Source organism: Pieris napi, chromosome 1, assembly GCF_905475465.1.
Source record: "Pieris napi chromosome 1, ilPieNapi1.2, whole genome shotgun sequence".
Lineage (NCBI taxonomy): Eukaryota > Metazoa > Arthropoda > Insecta > Lepidoptera > Pieridae > Pieris > Pieris napi.
In genome coordinates this window covers 3,796,601-3,814,061 of record NC_062234.1, presented here as the reverse complement: position 1 = coordinate 3,814,061, position 17,461 = coordinate 3,796,601, and the positions used below count along the sequence as shown (strand labels likewise).

Below are 17,461 nucleotides of genomic sequence, written 5' to 3'. Positions count from 1 at the left end.
AGCAATTTACATTATTTTATATTATTATTATTAATAAATTATTTTATATTATTATTATTATATAATATTATTATTAAGCAAGGTTATTATTATTATTGGTTACAAGGTTATTATATATTTATATATACATATACCTTATGTTAGGTTAGGTTAGGCCTTATGTACCTAAAAATTACATATGAGTTAATTAAACGAGATTAAATTTTATTAACGAGGTTTTAGAGTTTCTTTGGTGTAGAAGGTATACGGTAAATAAATGAATGAATATAATTATACGATAATTATATAATTTGACGGCTCATTGTTCTAGTGGTTAGTACCCCTGACTGCGAATCCATGGGTCCCGGGTTCGAGCCCCGGCTGAGACAAACATCGATGTCATGAGCATTTGGTGTTGTGCTTAGGTCTTAGGTGTTTAAATATGTATTTATATGTCTATAATATGTATGTATATCCGTTGCCTAGTACCCATAACACAAGCTTCACCAGCTTAGCATGGGACTAGGTCAATTGGTGTGAATTGTCAAATCAAAAAAATAATAATAATAATATTATGTTTAAATTAAATTATTAATGAAATTAAATGGTTATACATATAAATGTAATGCATAATAAGTCTTGTTTGTTATTCCCATCGAATTAAGGCCCGTTTCTTGTTAGATTCAATGCAGTTAAATTAACTGTGTATGTAACCTGTCTTCTTGCTTCCTTCCTAACTTCCTCAAGTTTCTCCTGCCTTTGGTACAAATTACAATTAAATTTGCAGTTATTTATTATCCAGTTCCCTACTGAAGTATTTCCGAACCGTCGGCAATGCACTCGTGAGCCCTTTGGCATTGAGAGGATCCATGGAGCTATCACTTAACATCAGGTAATCCTCCTGCCCGCGCCATGTACTAGATAGGTTTTTTCCGAAAGATGTTTAAGGTTGATGGGGACAGAATACGACTAACCTATAAAAATATCAATGACAACACAACTTGAACGAGCATGACCTCCATTGAGAGGCTTCAAACAAAATGATTTTGTTTAAATTTGTATTTTTAAAAAAATCCTCTACATGTATGAAAAAAGGAGTTCGAACACCAGAATAGAAGTTACCTTTGAGGTACTTTCTAAAATACAAAGTCCATCCACCAGTGAATTCAGTAGGTAGTGGTTTTTAGTAAAAACAAAAGCCGATCTCGCTGATGGCACCAATCTTCCTACTCACAATAGAATCGATCACGAAATAAACAAAATCCTGCCACAAACACTTCGCATGTGACGAGCTGAATCGGATTTTTTTAAACGCGATTTTAAAATCCTTTTTACTGTAGCCAACATTTTGTCTATTAATATGGATTTGGATTTTTAAATTTCACCAGTATTTCAAAATACAAAATATACCTACATAAAGGTTTTATATATTTCGAACAACAAAATACGTTAAATTGTTGGGTTTTGTAGTGATTGGAGTAGATCTATTGTGATCTATTGTAGAAAACTTAGACCTCCTAACCTAAATCAATTCACGCATTTTATTCTTATACTTACTTAGTATTTTATCCAATAATAATACTTTGATTAACATTACAATTATTAATATATTTATAGTGATTAGTTATTTACTTTTATTTTTTTTATTATGTAATTTTGTTTTTCTTGATTGATTTTGTATGTTTACTTTTTTGTTTCGTCTATAAGCTTTTGTTCACACTAGTCAATTTGGGGTCGCCTGTTAGGGCAGGAGTGTTGTTATAAATAGATAAATAAATAATCTAAATAGCAACCATTTTATTTAAAAAACTGAAGACATATACTTTACAAAATTTACCATTATAAAGTACCATTACATAAATTCTTATATAATCTGATATGTTAAAAATAGAAAAGTATTAACTCCTTACAACAACTTCAGCTTGACTTTTGAGGCTTTCAGATCTTTGACAGGCAATTATTTGTTATAGAATAGTTTTCGCGGAAAAACATTCAAAGGGACTAAAAGCAATATGGTTAGTACTTTTTAAAACGAATAATTCACGTACATAATCCTTGATGATAAAAACCATGTTTATGTCATTACCTATAAAACCTTAAGGTTTTAGTTTGACCCAACTTGTAAATTTATTTGTGACAAACATATTTACAATTTTTGCAAGAATAAATAAATCAAATTTGCAGATGTAGGTAAATTACTATTGTGTATTCTATTTATTTATTATATTAGCAATCCTAACAATGTACACACGTAATGGGTGAATGTGGCTGAATTGTATCTTTTTTTTTGCTTTATATCAGTATCAGTACATCACGCTTTGGGCCTTGTACCTTCTTATACCTAAAGGTATGAATATAGCCTGCCTAAGTAAACATATAATTATTTAATAAAACGTTATATATAGAAGTGGGCTCTGTGGAGTCTAAAATATAATATAGACTCCACAGAGCCCAGGCTTAAAAACTTCTTACTCTACCTAAAAATTAAGCAATCACCTCATAAGTTGAAACTTGAGAACAAAGAAATTTGAGAAAAATAAAAAAGACACAAATGTTTGTTTAAATTTTATGTGAAGATTTTGAAATAATCAAATATTTTTGTTGTGTTTTAAATTTGATGTAAATTGATATTCTTTTAGTATAATACGATATTCTCTAGCCCTTACGATTGGAGTGGTGGGAGTACATAATTATTGCGGTCAGTGTATACTTCACGGTCCTATTTCTCAACTTGTTCGTGAAAAAAATTAATGGTATGTGCCTCTTTTACAATTTCAATGCCATCAATTCCATATCCAACCCAAAAGCGCCATAAATTCTTATTCCTTATATGCCCAACTATTATAGTTCTCAATTATGATAGTAAAGGACACTTTTTTGGTCACAAGTGTTAGTTGAAAAACTAAAGGAATGCTAGATATAATTAAAATAATTAGATATACTTTTGTTTTAGATACACGCATTGAAGAGAAATACAATATATTGTATAATAAGCCGGCAAATCAATATACACAAGTCCATAACACGTTGAATTTAAATAGTCTGCCTAAGACTGATTCTTTTCAATCTCATAAACGTTCAGAAAATGACCTGAAAATAACCAGCAATGATACTTACTTTTCACGCGAAAGTTCAATGCTTGGTACCACTAACTCAAGTATCTATAGCAGTACAAATTTCAAAACAGGACAAGATTGCGAGAATCAAGAAAATTCAATAAATACGCAAAACGGTTTACATTCATGGATAACAAACCTAATTAACAATAATATTATAAACGGTGTATTTACTACGAAAGAATAACGTTTAATAGAAGTTATGAGTTTAGTGTGTAATTAAATTGAGCACACCAGTGTTAAAATAAATCGACTATATACAATTTGAATCATAAGTAATGTTGTTATAAATTATTAGGGTTCAGCGATCTTAAACTACTTAGAAAATTTGTATTTAAGCTTAATTATTTTATTATTTGCTTTAAAAGAGCACTTTATTCTAAAGATGGTTCAAATTTTATTTAAAAAGAATGTACCTAAATGATAAAATAATAATTGCCATATAAAAGTAGATATTCGTCCATACAACAGAAAGTAAACGCTATAGGTCCTATACTGGTACCCGATCATCGCAGTCAACGTGCAGCCAGAAGATATAATATATTGATAGTCCATATCGTCTTAACTTGGAAATACAATCTCGAGTCGAAATCGTTAATTTGGGATCTCGTGGGATTAAGAATTACAATCTCCTGAGATCTCGGTAGTTTCGAGAACTCAGGTAGTTTTTGAAAATTATTGTATCGAACAACTCAAACACGATGAAATCTGCTGTCTTTAAGATAATTAAGATACGTCATTATTTTAAAGTAAAATATTTATTGTAACTCATTTAATATAAATGTTTCTATTGTTTATAATAAAGCACGAAATATATTCACATTCATTATTCATAAGTTATTCTACCTATGATAGATATTAAGAAGAGATTTTGGAAATAACTTCTTAAGAAACAAAGAAGATAAGCGGGATTTTATGTCAGTCGCTATGTACCCAGCAGCTTGAATATAAATTTATATTTTGCTAGGCAAATGGAAAATTTGTCGCCTTACAACTGTTCCAACTCATTTTTATAATTACAATAACAATGCTGTGGTTGCATTTATTCGGAGGAGGCGAGAACAAAATATATCCTCCCTGACGACACTCAAACAGGTTATATTTCAGATTTATTGAAGTTTTCATACGACACTTTTGAACATTTAAAAATAACCAATTACTTTGAATTTGTTATGATTTAAGAATTTTCGATCAGGTCACGTGTCCTGACGCGAGTTTAACATTTTTTACCCATTCCAAAAACGCCGCTAAAGAAGTTTTCAGTTTTCACTTCAAAAATATGAATGTAACTGCCATCTAGTTATAAAACTCAGAACCCGATAAGACTATAACAACTGTGTGGCTGTTTGAACTATAGCGTCGCAGTAGTTCTATTGTATGTTACGAGAGGGCAGTTTAATAAAACCAGCTGTCTACTCTCCAGCCGTCTAACGAATTTTCGATCAGGTCACGTGTCCTGACGCGAGTTTAAAATTTTTTACCCATCCAAAAAAAGTGTACAACGTCGCTAAAGAAGTTTTGTCTAAAGCTGCGTACAAATTAAGCGCGGCAAACCATCGAACATTGGCGCGCGCGGCGGCCGCGCTCTATGTAGACGGGATCGCCGCGCGCGGCGACTCGAACATTGCCGCGCTCGAACGTGCCGGGGTCGATCCGCTCGATGTCGGTTTTTGAGACCGCATCAAAGGAGCTTCAGTCGTTGGCTCGCGCGCAGTTGGGACGGTTATAGTTTTGGTGATTTGGCTCGCGCGGCGAATACGTAAAAAAGGGTGCGTACATATACAGTTGTACATATATAAAGTTGGATTTAAATATTGATGACAAAGCTATAACTTGTAAAGTAACTAATATAACAATTATATATTAATTACATACAAAAAAATGGGTGCGTGTACTTATGTACGCGCGTAAGAAGTTATATTTATCTGGCATTATTAAAAATAGTTTTTGAATGCATGCAAATAATTAATTACATACAATTAAATAATCAAAGACTGGAAAAGGAGTCATTATAGTCAATAAAGTTCAGTTTACATTTGAAAAATTAAATAAATAAATATTTATTTTTTTTACAAATAAGATGGTGAATCACAATGAAAGCGGCAGCCGCCCGACCACGCGCGTCCATACTCGCAGGTTTACAAGAGTGAACTGGTCTGACTATCTGCCGCGGTCTGTTTGTGATCGATCGCCTGCCGCGCGCGCCAGTCACTTCCAACTAAATTTATATCTTCATATTGGCTCGCGCGGCTGCCGCGCTTAATTTATACGCAGCTTTATGGTGCATTCTGCCCGTTTTTGTTTTGTTGTAGTCTTTTTATTTTCTCTGTGGTTGTTATCACGTCCTACTGTGTTCTGTAGAAGTCTGCGGTAGTCTTTTGGTTTTGACTTTTGACTGCGGTTTATTTTGTCGGCAATTGCCAATTGCATTGATGTATCAACTATCAATCTGTATTTAGTGTTTTTACTTTTTGATACTTTTAGATAAAGCCGCTAGAATATATTTGTTGAACTTGACTTTCTTGATTTATTTTAAAAATAAAGGTGTACTTTTTACATGTACACTACATGTAAAAAATTCTACAAGATTGAGGAAATCCAAATATGACCTCCATTATAAAATTACACTGCCTCTCTGGAGCTGGGGATGAATCTCCTCCTTGTTATGTGTTGCAAATAGATGAATTTAAATTCCTCTTAGACTGTGGCTGGGACGAAAAATTCGATACAGACTTTATTAAGGAATTAAAAAGGTATGTTATGTTCAAAGATGTATATTATTTTGTTTGACTATATTATTATTATCTTTAATCTTTTTTCAATACTTTTTCAGGCATGTAAACAGTATAGATGCAGTACTTTTATCACATTCTGACCCGCTACACTTGGGAGCACTTCCATATGCGGTTGGACAATTGGGTCTCAACTGTCCAATATATGCCACATTACCCGTCTACAAAATGGGCCAAATGTTTATGTATGATTTATATCAGTCACATAAAAATATGACTGATTTTGACCTGTTTACTTTAGATGATGTTGATACTGCATTTGATAGAATAACTCAATTGAAATATAATCAAAGTATTGATATGAAGGGTAAGGTAACTTTGAATGAAAAGGCTTTATACATTTTAAGTATAAAAAGTTATATTAACAAAAACAGTTATAATTTTGTAATTATACTTAGCCTTTAGGCTTTACCTATTGGCTCTAAATATCTTGTTTAAATCCTGTGTTTTTTAGGCAAAGGTTTAGGACTCCGTATAACACCAGTACCAGCAGGACATCTTCTTGGTGGAACAATATGGCGTATAGCCGCCCCGGGTGAAGAGGATATTGTTTATGCACCAGACTTTAACCATAAAAAGGAGAGACATCTTAATGGGTGTGAAATTGAAAAGATTATGAGACCATCACTGTTACTATTAGGGGCTACAAATGCAGATTATGTGCAGCAGAGGAGAAGGTTGAGGGATGAAAAGCTTATGAGTTTGTATATTATAAATTAAATACTTATTCTGTTTATACAAATTTATATTCTATAAGACTAATTGACTGTCATAGACTAAAAAGTAATACTTTATGTAGTAACACAAGTTGGTACATTCTTTTCTTAAAAGATTAAGTAATAGTAGGTTTGGACATACTTTAACAGGCAAATGGTGGCATATTACAAAATATAGATACTTCCTAATATTTTTTATATCATACTAAGTTATAAAAATTAGTTTTATATAGTCTTATAATGTGATATTTATGTTGCAGCAACAATACTAACAACTTTACGGGGTGGTGGATCTGTGCTGGTTTGCACAGACACAGCAGGGCGAGTCTTAGAGTTAGCTCACATGTTGGATCAGCTTTGGCGAAATAAGGACTCGGGACTTGTTGCATATTCACTCTTACTCTTGTCAAATGTCAGTTACAATGTGGTGGAGTTTGCTAAGTCACAGGTAAGAAATAAATACATAATATTACTTTGATTCAATTAAGAACATGATTTAAATGAAATTATATTTTTAAGAGAAAAGTAAAATTTATCGTACTTTAATTTCCCTTTTTTCTTGCAATTGCTTCTAATTATAACAAAATACAATTGCAGATAGAATGGATGAGTGACAAGTTAACTCGTGCTTTTGAAGGTGCCCGAAGTAATCCTTTTGCCCTACGACACCTGCATTTATGTCACTCTGTGGCTGAGGTCACTAGGACACCTGGGCCCAAGGTGGTGTTGGCTTCCTTCCCAGACTTAGAATCAGGATTCGCCAGAGACCTCTTCATATTATGGGCTCAACAATCACAAAATTCTATTGTCTTAACTGCCAGGTATGCTCATATGCAATTTATTTAAGAAGTCGCCGTTGCGCCGAGAAATATATAAGATGTGCTATTCAATTTCAGAACATCACCAGGCACACTTGCCCGAGATCTCATAGACAAGGGCGGAGACCGTACCATAGAGATGACAGTACGCCGCCGAGTGCGGCTAGAGGGCGCAGAACTAGAAGAGTTCATGCAACAGCAACGGACTAAAATCAAGGATCCTGTGAAGTAAGTGAATTGTTGTATTTTGCTAAGTGTTTTAGGGATGTTTTATTAAAATCATAAATTATATTTTATACAGTATATTTAAACCGTCGATTAACCTAGTATCAGCACGTCCACCTTCTTGCGCGTCTTCTCCATAGACGACTATGCGTGAAATGCAAATGACATTCTGTATCGCCTCTGTATCTTGTGAAATGTAACTCAGAGGATATGTCGTGATAAATAAACATTTGTGTAGTATTTGTTTAAACTAAAAACCTTTAATTTACATTTTTTCTTAATAATGTGTTTATATTATTTGAGTAAAGTATTCATTATGCTGAAATAACCACAAAGGCTCGGGAGTCGGTAGCTTCGCACTCATCTGAGCCCTCCGATATGTACCTAATCTTTCCTGGTTGTAAATCGTAATTCATATGATGAATTATGGCCATTGGCATGCGCAGCTGTTTCCATTGATTGTCCATTTTATAATATTTATCTAAAATTTAACCTTACATGATTTACAAACTATTAAATGGATAAAATTATCAAATATGTAAAGGAGGCAAACAAGAATGAACGGATTTTGCAAGCTATTGCGACCCGGCTCGCCCGTGAATATTGTAATAATAATATTATTCGGGAGTATCTTCCGAGACGCGCAACACAAATGAGTTGATTTTAATTTTTGTACAATACAGGGGACATAAACGTAGGAATATTTAACTTTCACGAAAAGCAATTTGTTTGTTGCTCGCATTATTGGATGTATACCTTTGTTTTTTTTCAGAGAAGAAGTGGACGGTCTATCATCAGATTCGGAGTCGGATGGTGAATTGGAGATGTGGGTGGTGACCGGGCGTCATGACATCCCCGTCCGCTCCGAGTATAGGGCCGGGGGCTGCTTCAAGTCCAACAAAAGACACCACGCCATGTACCCCTGTCACGAGGATCGCACCAGGGCGGATGACTACGGCGAAATTATTCGGGTATTTATTTGCTATTATGCATACGATTTTAATTATTATTTGCTACGCGTTATGTCATTAATTGTATTTTTTTTATTAAATATTAATATGACTACATTTTTTTATATAACAGAGAGCAAACGGGCAGAAGGCTCATCTGATGTTAAGTCATACCGCCCACCTATGGACACTCATTGCCAAAGAGCTCGCGAGTGCGTTGACGGCCTTTTAAGAATTAATATGCTCTTGTCTTGATGGACCTTACGTCGAATACTACTGTCAAATTATAATGACATTATAGTGTTTTTAGCACTGCAAGGTCGCACCTTTAATCCCGTGACGTAGCGTGATTATATACAATAAAAAATATATGGACTATACATCAATATAAATAAATGGACTATACATCACAAAAAGAAATATTCAATACGCTCCAGTTGGTCATGGGTCACCCAACCATGGAGCGAACAACAAGATTGACGTTGAGAGAAATGTTTTATATAATAGTACCATTAATCTTTGCAATTAATTGTTGAGCAGGGGAAGCGGTTGAAATTTTTTCCAACCCCGATAAAGAAGTTTCACTTCAAAAACTAATTCTACTTCCCTATTAGAAAAAGCTATCACGAAACAAAAGCAGATGTCCGAGGCCCATGGGTTGCTGCGCCATTGGTGTTTTATTTTGTCAGTCTCGCTTCAAACACACTTAGTTGTAATATTATTAGTTCAGCGACGTTCTTTAATCAAAAACAAATAATAAAATCTAACCTCGCATCGATTACTTGAAACAATTTAGTTCGCAAGTAATAAGGGAAGTATTTGTTGCTGTGTTTTATATTTTATTGTATAAGTGTCGCACGTACGCCATTTAATAAACTGTTAACATTACAGCCTGAAGACTACAGATTAGCGGAAATAGTTGATGCTGAAGGGGAAATACGTGACGTACCTCCCGCCCCACCTCAGAAACCTGAGCCTGAAGGTATATTATTTTTGTAGGGCGAAGTCCAATATATTTCTTCAAATATGGGATTTTCGGCCATAGACATAACACATACGTATTACTTTGCCCACTATTGTGTGATTCGTATAGAAACTGTCACATGACTACTAGACTAACAGTAACTTAATTTAAAAAAATCAGTGGCGCTACAACCTCTTTAGGTCTTGGCCTCAGATTTTTGAATCTGTTTCATGATCATTTTTAAATCTAGTAGGTGATCAGCCTCCAGTGCCTGACACATGCCGTCCGCTTTTTGGGTCTAAGACATGTCGGTTTCGTCACGATGCTTAGAAATAATATACATGGCAAAACAAATGTTTGCCGGGTCAGCTAGTAATATATATAGTATATACACATACATAAAATACATATTTAATACAATTTATGTTTATTTTCAGAGGAAATAATAGAAATACCGAGTAAATGCATGTCTTCGGTGCGACAGATAGCGATTAAAGCTAGTATCCAGTACATAGAGTTGGAAGGAAGGTGCGACGGGGAGTCCCTACTTCGAGTCGTGGCACATGCAAAGCCCAGAGCTATAGTGGCGTTAAGGGCTGGACCTAATGCTATTAACACGCTGAGGTATTTATATATTAGAGATATTGTCACTCCATCGATATTGACGTCATTAGCGTGTTTAGTGGGCGTCATTTGGGTAAGGGAGCGTTCAAGTATTACGTAACGAATTTTGGGAGGGGGGGTCCTTTTGTAAAACGTTACGATACTGGGCGGGGATTGAATTACGCGTTATTGTTAATATTATTAACGACTTTCCAGTACTTTACACCACATAATGGTAACTTTTTGATATAAAGAGTCATTGTGGTCAACCACAAATCACAAAGATCCAACTCGATCCAACATCTAAACACCAAAATACTCCACTGATTACTCAATCAGTACTGTCTCGCGTTCCCTCAACGCGCCGTCAAAAGTCAAGATGGCGCCTCGACTTTACTCGAGGCATATGCTCTGCTCTGATTGGTCGTACCAATATTCGTACTTTTATTCGCTAAGGAATGATTCCAAACTATGAAACAATTAAATTGAATTATGATTCTTCAGTAATATAAGAAATAATCAAGTATGCGTTATTGAGTTGAGTGAGTCTTAGAGGTGTATTAATGCGCATGCGCTATTTAAATTTAATAGCGTTTTTTAAGTTGACTATTATATATTATATTAGATTAAAGAGATTCTAGACGTTGTTTATAAAGGAAATTGGTATTTTCAATATTTCGGTGCATTTTTACAAAAATAGTATGATGGACTTAATGTGGCCGTCTCTCGCTGACCACTTTGATTTGGAGGACGAAAAACTAATGACGAGTTATATAAGTATTTAATATGTAATAGTTAAATAGATCGTGTTAGCAGAAAACAATATTAAAAGAAAATTGTTAATATTACAGAAAACATTGTGAGAATGAAGGTATAGAAAAGATGTACACACCGGGAAAAGGCGACGTAGTGGATGCCACCACTGAATCGCATATTTACCAGGTACGATTTTTTTTATTAAGGATATATAACTAAGTTCTTGAAATTGTGTTAACGTCTTTACCAGAAAAGCTAAAACCCTTTTCATTTTGTAGCATATAGTTGTATTTATTATCTTTAAATTGTGATATTTACATTTTTTTTTTTATTGTTACCATCACGCGTGTAACCACAAAAAACTGGTCTTGCTTGTTTCGCGCGAATATGTGCGTGCACGTAAGTGCGTGCGCCAGTGCGCTTTGTGGCGTATTGTTGGATGCCCATATGCCTAACTTTTTATATTTTATTTTGTAATTGTTAAAACATTTTATGTATTCAAAAATGGTGGTTAATTCATCTACCCCATACTTTAAACAAAGTTTACGTACACAGTCTATAGAGTCTGATTGGGAAAATAACCGAAGTGGTATTTGAGGTCGCAGCAGTGCTAAATTAACTTAGTTGTGTTGGCAACATTGTAACGTCATTATAGTTTGAAATTATTAGTCTTAATACTTAATATTAAAAAATGGGAATTAATGAAAAAACGCGTAGCAAATAAGAATTGCAGTGATTCGCATAGCCGCCACGCCGTTTCTCTTTCCGCATAGGCTATCGTGCTTGTTGTCATGGTAACGATAACATCGTAACAAATACGTTACCTCAAACTATATTTATTGAAGCTGTTTTTAAATTTTGATCCATATTCAGAAATGTTTAGTTAAGCTTTGGTAATGCTCAATATACTTACATGGACCTTAAGAATATTATAATTCGTTGATATAATAATGTGTATATGTCGTAATTAACGGGTGCATGTTGTGTTTTAATATAAGATTTTCTATTTGTACACAGTAATCCCCTATAACGCGATTTCTGTCACCAATATAACGCTGTTTCCCCCTATAACGCGGAGATTTCTCAAGTTCTATTTCTGTAGTGTGAAATTTATAATAATTTGTCAATAATTAGTTTTGCGTACCTTTGCACCTGTTTCAATTGTGTTGTTATAAAATTAAAATTATTTTACGAGAATACTCCTACAACACGATTTCCTATAACGCGGTAGACCACGGGGGATTACTGTATATTGTTAGTGTGCCTTCTGAATAAATAATATCCGCCTACAGGTGAAACTGACAGACAGTCTGATGTGCGGTATGTCTTGGCGGACAGCTGGAGATGCGGAACTGGCCTGGCTGACAGCTACTGTGGCCGAACCTCGAGCTAGGGAACCTAACAGTGGTATGTTGTATTACGAATCGTATATACTAAGTTAACACAATACGTATTCCACAATATTTTTTTTAATTTCTCTTCTATTTAGAAGGCAAAGGATAGACAGGAGTAAGGGAGAAGTGAAACGCTATTTTTTTTTAACAAAATTGTTTCCTTTAATTAAACTCAGATTTTTATTCCGTAGTATTCTGACATTTCATAAGTGTTGCTACTAAAAAGGTTCTCCACCGAAAAAGGGATATATGTGACCCATTTGAAATAAAATTCTACGTTTTTTATGGTTTACCTACCTACCTTACCTACAAAAAGGTATATCTAAATATTTACTTACTTAAGTGACCTAATCCAAAATTAACAAATATTTCAATATATGACTTAACTTTATTTTATTCTTTAGCTGGCATCATCTTTTTAACGAAAATTAAATGTTATCTTTACTTGTGCGTTTTTTACTGTTTGTGATGAAAAGGGACGTAATTATCACTCGCCTTAAAACTACTTATAATGTGGAGTACCGCACTTAATAAAAATGGATACATTCACTAACAAACAAAATGTATGTTTAGAATCAGATGTTCAGAGTCGTATTGAAATTGAAAAATGTGTTCTTTATCTTATATTTCTAATCTGTGAAGCAATTTAAGGGCTCTTCTCCATCAATATATCCTGTATCTGTGATTTTTGTCTCCTTATTGAATAAAAAATGGGGTTCCTCCAAATTAAGAAAAGAAAGAAAAAACTTTATTATGCACAATTGTATATTTAGATAAAGTAAAGTGCACTGGCCCCCACACTGGGATTCCCTGTGTTGTGGGCAGCCAGTCTCTTCCTTTTGACATGAAAACAGTATTTTATAAATTATATTAATTATTTCTACACATTTGTATTAAAACTATTTTTGTACAATAAGAATATTTTCAGTATCAGAATATGACAGGTTAACAAGATATCGTTTGAGATGTCTAGTAAATGTATGTAATGTGATTTTTGAAATGTTAGTGATAATTTTGTTTTTAATGAAGTGGTTAAAGATGAAAGGGCCTCGGAAGGAGAAAAAGCGTTGGGCGAAGAAAGTGCGTTTTGAGTTATGAGTTTGCGTTTTGTTTGATGCGGTGCGGTGGGTGTTTGTTTCCAATTCCTCCTGAATTCAGCAGTAAATTTTAATTTCCACAGAAGAATCAGTTCTAGACGACATGATAGCACTAGAGGCCTGTGAGGGTAACACACCGGGTCACGCGGCGGCATTCATCAACTCTTTGAAGCTTTCTGAGCTGAGAAGCGCTCTCGCCAAGCACGGGCTTAACGCTGAATTTAATGCAGGAGCGCTGGAATGCTGTAATGGAACTATCGCTATTCGGAGGGTAGGTTCAAGTTTTTTCATTTCTGCTACATATAATGTAAGAATTAATTAAAAGTAGTTGTGGAATTTTATTGTATATGTTTTTGTGGTTCTGTATAAAAAAATCAGTGGCGCTACAACCTCTTTTAGGTCTTGGCTTCAGATTTCTGAATCTGTTTCATGATCATTTTTAAATCTAATAGGCAAGAAGGTGATCAGCCTTCAGTGCCTGACACACGCCGTCGACTTTTTGGGTCTAAGACATGTCGATTTCCTCACGATGTTTTCCTTCACCGTTCGAGCAAATGTTAAATGCGCACATAGAAAGCAAGTCCATTGGTGCACAGCCGGAGATCGAACCTACGACTTCAGGGATGAGAGTCGCACGCTGGAGCCACTTGGCCAACAATGCTCAAAGACTCTCAATTTTCTAGACTAGCCTAGCGGCTTGAGCTTGCAGCTTTCACTCGTGAGGTTGTGTGCTGTAATTGCGACAGTAGCAAAGGGATATTTCTTTCTATGTGCGCATTTATTTAATATAATAATATTTTTCGTATGGTGAAGGAAAACATCGAGAGGCAGCCAGTATGTGTTGACCTATTATTGACATAAATATGTAATTTACATGTCAATAACAGAAGGCTGTCTTGTCCATTAAAAAATATCAAGAAACACATACAGAAATCTGAGACCAAGTTTTGGCCTAAGAATATAAACATTAGCCGCGTACTGACTGAGCGAGCAGCCTCGCGAGGCAAATCCTCGGTCGGTCAAGACGTGCCTCGCCCGAGGCAAACGCACGCGCTGCCTCGCCCGAGCGTGCCGCGGCCCGAGCCGAACGTTGTCGGTTTTTGTCGATGTTCAAAGGCGCCTCAGTACGTTTGCCGCGCTCACTCAAGACGGTAGTGTTTTGCCTCGCTTATTCGTTGCGTGTTAGTTGTGCGTCATGGATAAAGAACAGTGTCTTAAATTAATACGACTATATGGTGAATATAGACGACTTTGGGATGCGCAATGTCCTGATTACACAAATAGAGGACTAAGGGAAGATGCATGGAGAAAAATAAGCCAGGAAATGAACCTTCCAATAGCTGAATTAAAGAAAAAAATGGACTCTTTACTAGGGTCTTACAGGAGGGAAAAGTCGAGAGAAAAAAAAAGCCGAATCACAGGATCAGGTATTTATTATTTAATGTTTATGATTAGGGTTAACAACATTCATTTTATTATATTCAAAGTTACATCGGTTTTTATATTATTTCTAATATTATTATTTTTTATTTTATACTGCAGGTCGTGGTGAAATATATGTTTCGAATTGGTATGCCTATGAAGCCTTCAGTTTTCTAGGAGATAGAAATCACCCAGGAAATACACAAGATACTTTAGGTGAAGAAGTGAGTACCTATTATTTACTGATAATTATTCTGCCAAGAAATTGCTCCGTTTGTTATGAAATGTCTCCCTAAATGTGAACGTATTTCTTTTATATTTGTTGATCCTCGCCGTGGTATGGCTTGAATAGATAGCATTGATGACATTTCTGTATCCTGTCGCCATCGGCCGGGTATTACTGTCCCTTCAACTTCGGCATCGAATGATCCTGGGGGAGTGAACCTTTGTGAGGAAGCTAAATCTCTACGCAAGTAGTTATATAAGCATATGGTAGTCAATACGACTTTCGTAGCTTTTTCTGGTTCTAATAGTAGCGGCTTCCTCAGTACTCTAAAAACGGAGCTTAAAATGCCAAAGGCATTCTCCACAACTCTTCTTGCTCTGGACAGCCTGTAATTGAAAATCCTTTCCATTGAACCTCTTTCTGGAGTACCTTCATAAGGTTTCAATGTGTAATCATTGAGAGCAAAAGCTTTATCGCCTAGAATAAAATAGGGCACTGCAATTTTATACGGTATTTGTAATATTTCTGGTGAAGGAATGTTCAATTCCTTCTTTTCGACCTTTTTATATAAATTGGTATTTTTAAACACACCGCCATCTGATATACGTCCTTTGCTGCCAACGTCTACGTACAGAAATTTATAGTTAGCGTCAACTAAAGCAAACAGCACTATACTTGGAAACATTTTGTAACAGTCATAATCATTGCCACTATTTATCGGCGACTGTAATATAACATGCTTCCCATCCATTGCTCCTATGACATGTGGGAAATTCCATTTGCTCTCAAACTCTTTCGCTATGGTAAGCCACTCTTCTTCGGATGATGGTATCTGTAAATAAAATTAAGTAATAATTTCTATCTTTACAGAATGCAAGTCTGGATAATACTCGAAATGATGACGGTTATAACGAAGAAAAAAATGAAACTTCAAACTCGACGACAACGGAAGGACCTAAACAAAAGTCAACTAGACCTAAAAAGAGATCCAAAATGAACGAAAGTGATGATCTTACTGATAACGCCATATCTGAAGCATTAACACTCTTACAACAGTGTGCAAGCGATAATATATCAGAAAAAAATGATCCCTATAATGTGTATGGCCAATATATAGGAAATGAGTTGAGAAAGTATGATAAAATTACATTAGCATACGTAAAAAATGCAATAAATAAAATTATCTTTGATGCAGACATGGGAGCATACAGTGGTTATAGTTATTATACTCAATCATATGGTGAACACGATAATTTAAGATATATGTCTCATCCCTCTTCCTCATCGACGCCATCTACATATTCGATGCCTGCTGCCTCACCAATGCCTTCTACCTCACCGATGCCTCCTACTTCACCGATGCCTCCTACTTCACCGATGCCTCCTGCCTCATCGATGCCTTCTACTTCACCGATGCCTGCTGCCTCACCAATGCCTCCTATCTCACCAATTTCGATGCCTCCCCCTCCTCCTTCTCCAGCTCCTCATCATTAAATATTTGTTTGTTTAATTTTCTTATATTATTTGTCCAATTTTCTAATCAGATTAATAAAAAAATAATAAAAATATGTAATTTTATTTTACCTTAACATAATCCTTTAACACCTCAATTATAGCATCACAGACTTCAGGAACTATAACCGATATCCTTTGTTTTGATATACGAAATAGATACTGTAGACTGGTATAAGAATCTCCTGTGGCCAAAAATCTCAACGTCACTAATAATCTTTCCCTAGCGGATATTGCTTCTCGAAAATTTGTGTCCTTCTTGCTTATTTTGGCGTTTATGAGAGAATACACATTGTCAAATTCGATTTTACTCATTCGAGTGAAATTTTTTTCTTCGTCATCGAAGCACAACTCTTCAAATAATCTGTTCCCAGCCTGTAATCTATTTTTGTATAAGAGTTTAATCCAAAAACGTTTAGTTTTCTGTTTTCTTTTTTTTGCAAGCCTTAGAATTATTAAAAAGGCAGTGGTAGCGACAGCTTTCCGAATGTGCGGCCTCATGGTGGTCTCGGGCAAACTATACGGGCACGCGCGGTCTCTATTCGACTTCAAGTTAAACTGAGCGTCGATGCTCACGATGGCTCGGACTTGCCGCGCGAGGCAGCCTCGGATTAGAAAACTTACAGACCGAGGCTGCCTCGCGCGGCAAACGTTGCGAAGCAAACGTCCGAGGCTGCTTCGCGAGGCTGCTCGCTCAGTCAGTACGCGGCTATTTACTATCGTAGTCAAAACCTATGTTATTCCAGATGGAGAGTGGTCGAATTGCATTGGAAGGAGTTTTATCGGAAGAGTATTACATAGTAAGGGAATTGCTCTATGATCAGTTCGCGATCGTTTAAGATTTAAGCTGTAAATAAAAAAACAGTAAAGTATATTTTGTTTTATTTAAAT

At 35.3% G+C, this 17,461-nt stretch overlaps 3 protein-coding genes across 3 annotated transcripts; 2 read left to right on the top strand and 1 right to left on the bottom strand.

Annotated features, from left to right (window-relative positions):
• The first annotated feature begins 5,521 nt into the window (after positions 1 to 5,521).
• Positions 5,522 to 17,442, top strand: LOC125050476 (probable cleavage and polyadenylation specificity factor subunit 2). Its single transcript, XM_047650364.1, has 13 exons — positions 5,522 to 5,848; positions 5,929 to 6,194; positions 6,342 to 6,587; positions 6,864 to 7,051; positions 7,201 to 7,424; positions 7,500 to 7,649; positions 8,419 to 8,617; positions 9,488 to 9,578; positions 9,998 to 10,184; positions 11,015 to 11,105; positions 12,212 to 12,326; positions 13,494 to 13,681; positions 17,317 to 17,442. The coding sequence occupies exons 1-13, from the start codon at positions 5,700 to 5,702 to the stop codon at positions 17,407 to 17,409; spliced, it is 2,187 nt and encodes a 728-aa protein (XP_047506320.1). The 5' UTR covers positions 5,522 to 5,699; the 3' UTR covers positions 17,410 to 17,442.
• Positions 14,606 to 16,643, top strand: LOC125050519 (myosin tail region-interacting protein MTI1-like). The gene is made up of 3 exons (XM_047650422.1): positions 14,606 to 14,837; positions 14,953 to 15,056; positions 15,929 to 16,643. The coding sequence occupies exons 1-3, from the start codon at positions 14,606 to 14,608 to the stop codon at positions 16,550 to 16,552; spliced, it is 960 nt and encodes a 319-aa protein (XP_047506378.1). The 3' UTR covers positions 16,553 to 16,643.
• LOC125050509 lies at positions 15,034 to 17,071 on the bottom strand. Its single transcript, XM_047650411.1, has 2 exons — positions 16,643 to 17,071; positions 15,034 to 15,890 (listed from the first exon to the last, which is right to left on the bottom strand). The coding sequence occupies exons 1-2, from the start codon at positions 17,069 to 17,071 to the stop codon at positions 15,072 to 15,074; spliced, it is 1,248 nt and encodes a 415-aa protein (XP_047506367.1). The 3' UTR covers positions 15,034 to 15,071.
• Positions 17,443 to 17,461: the final 19 nt, after the last annotated feature.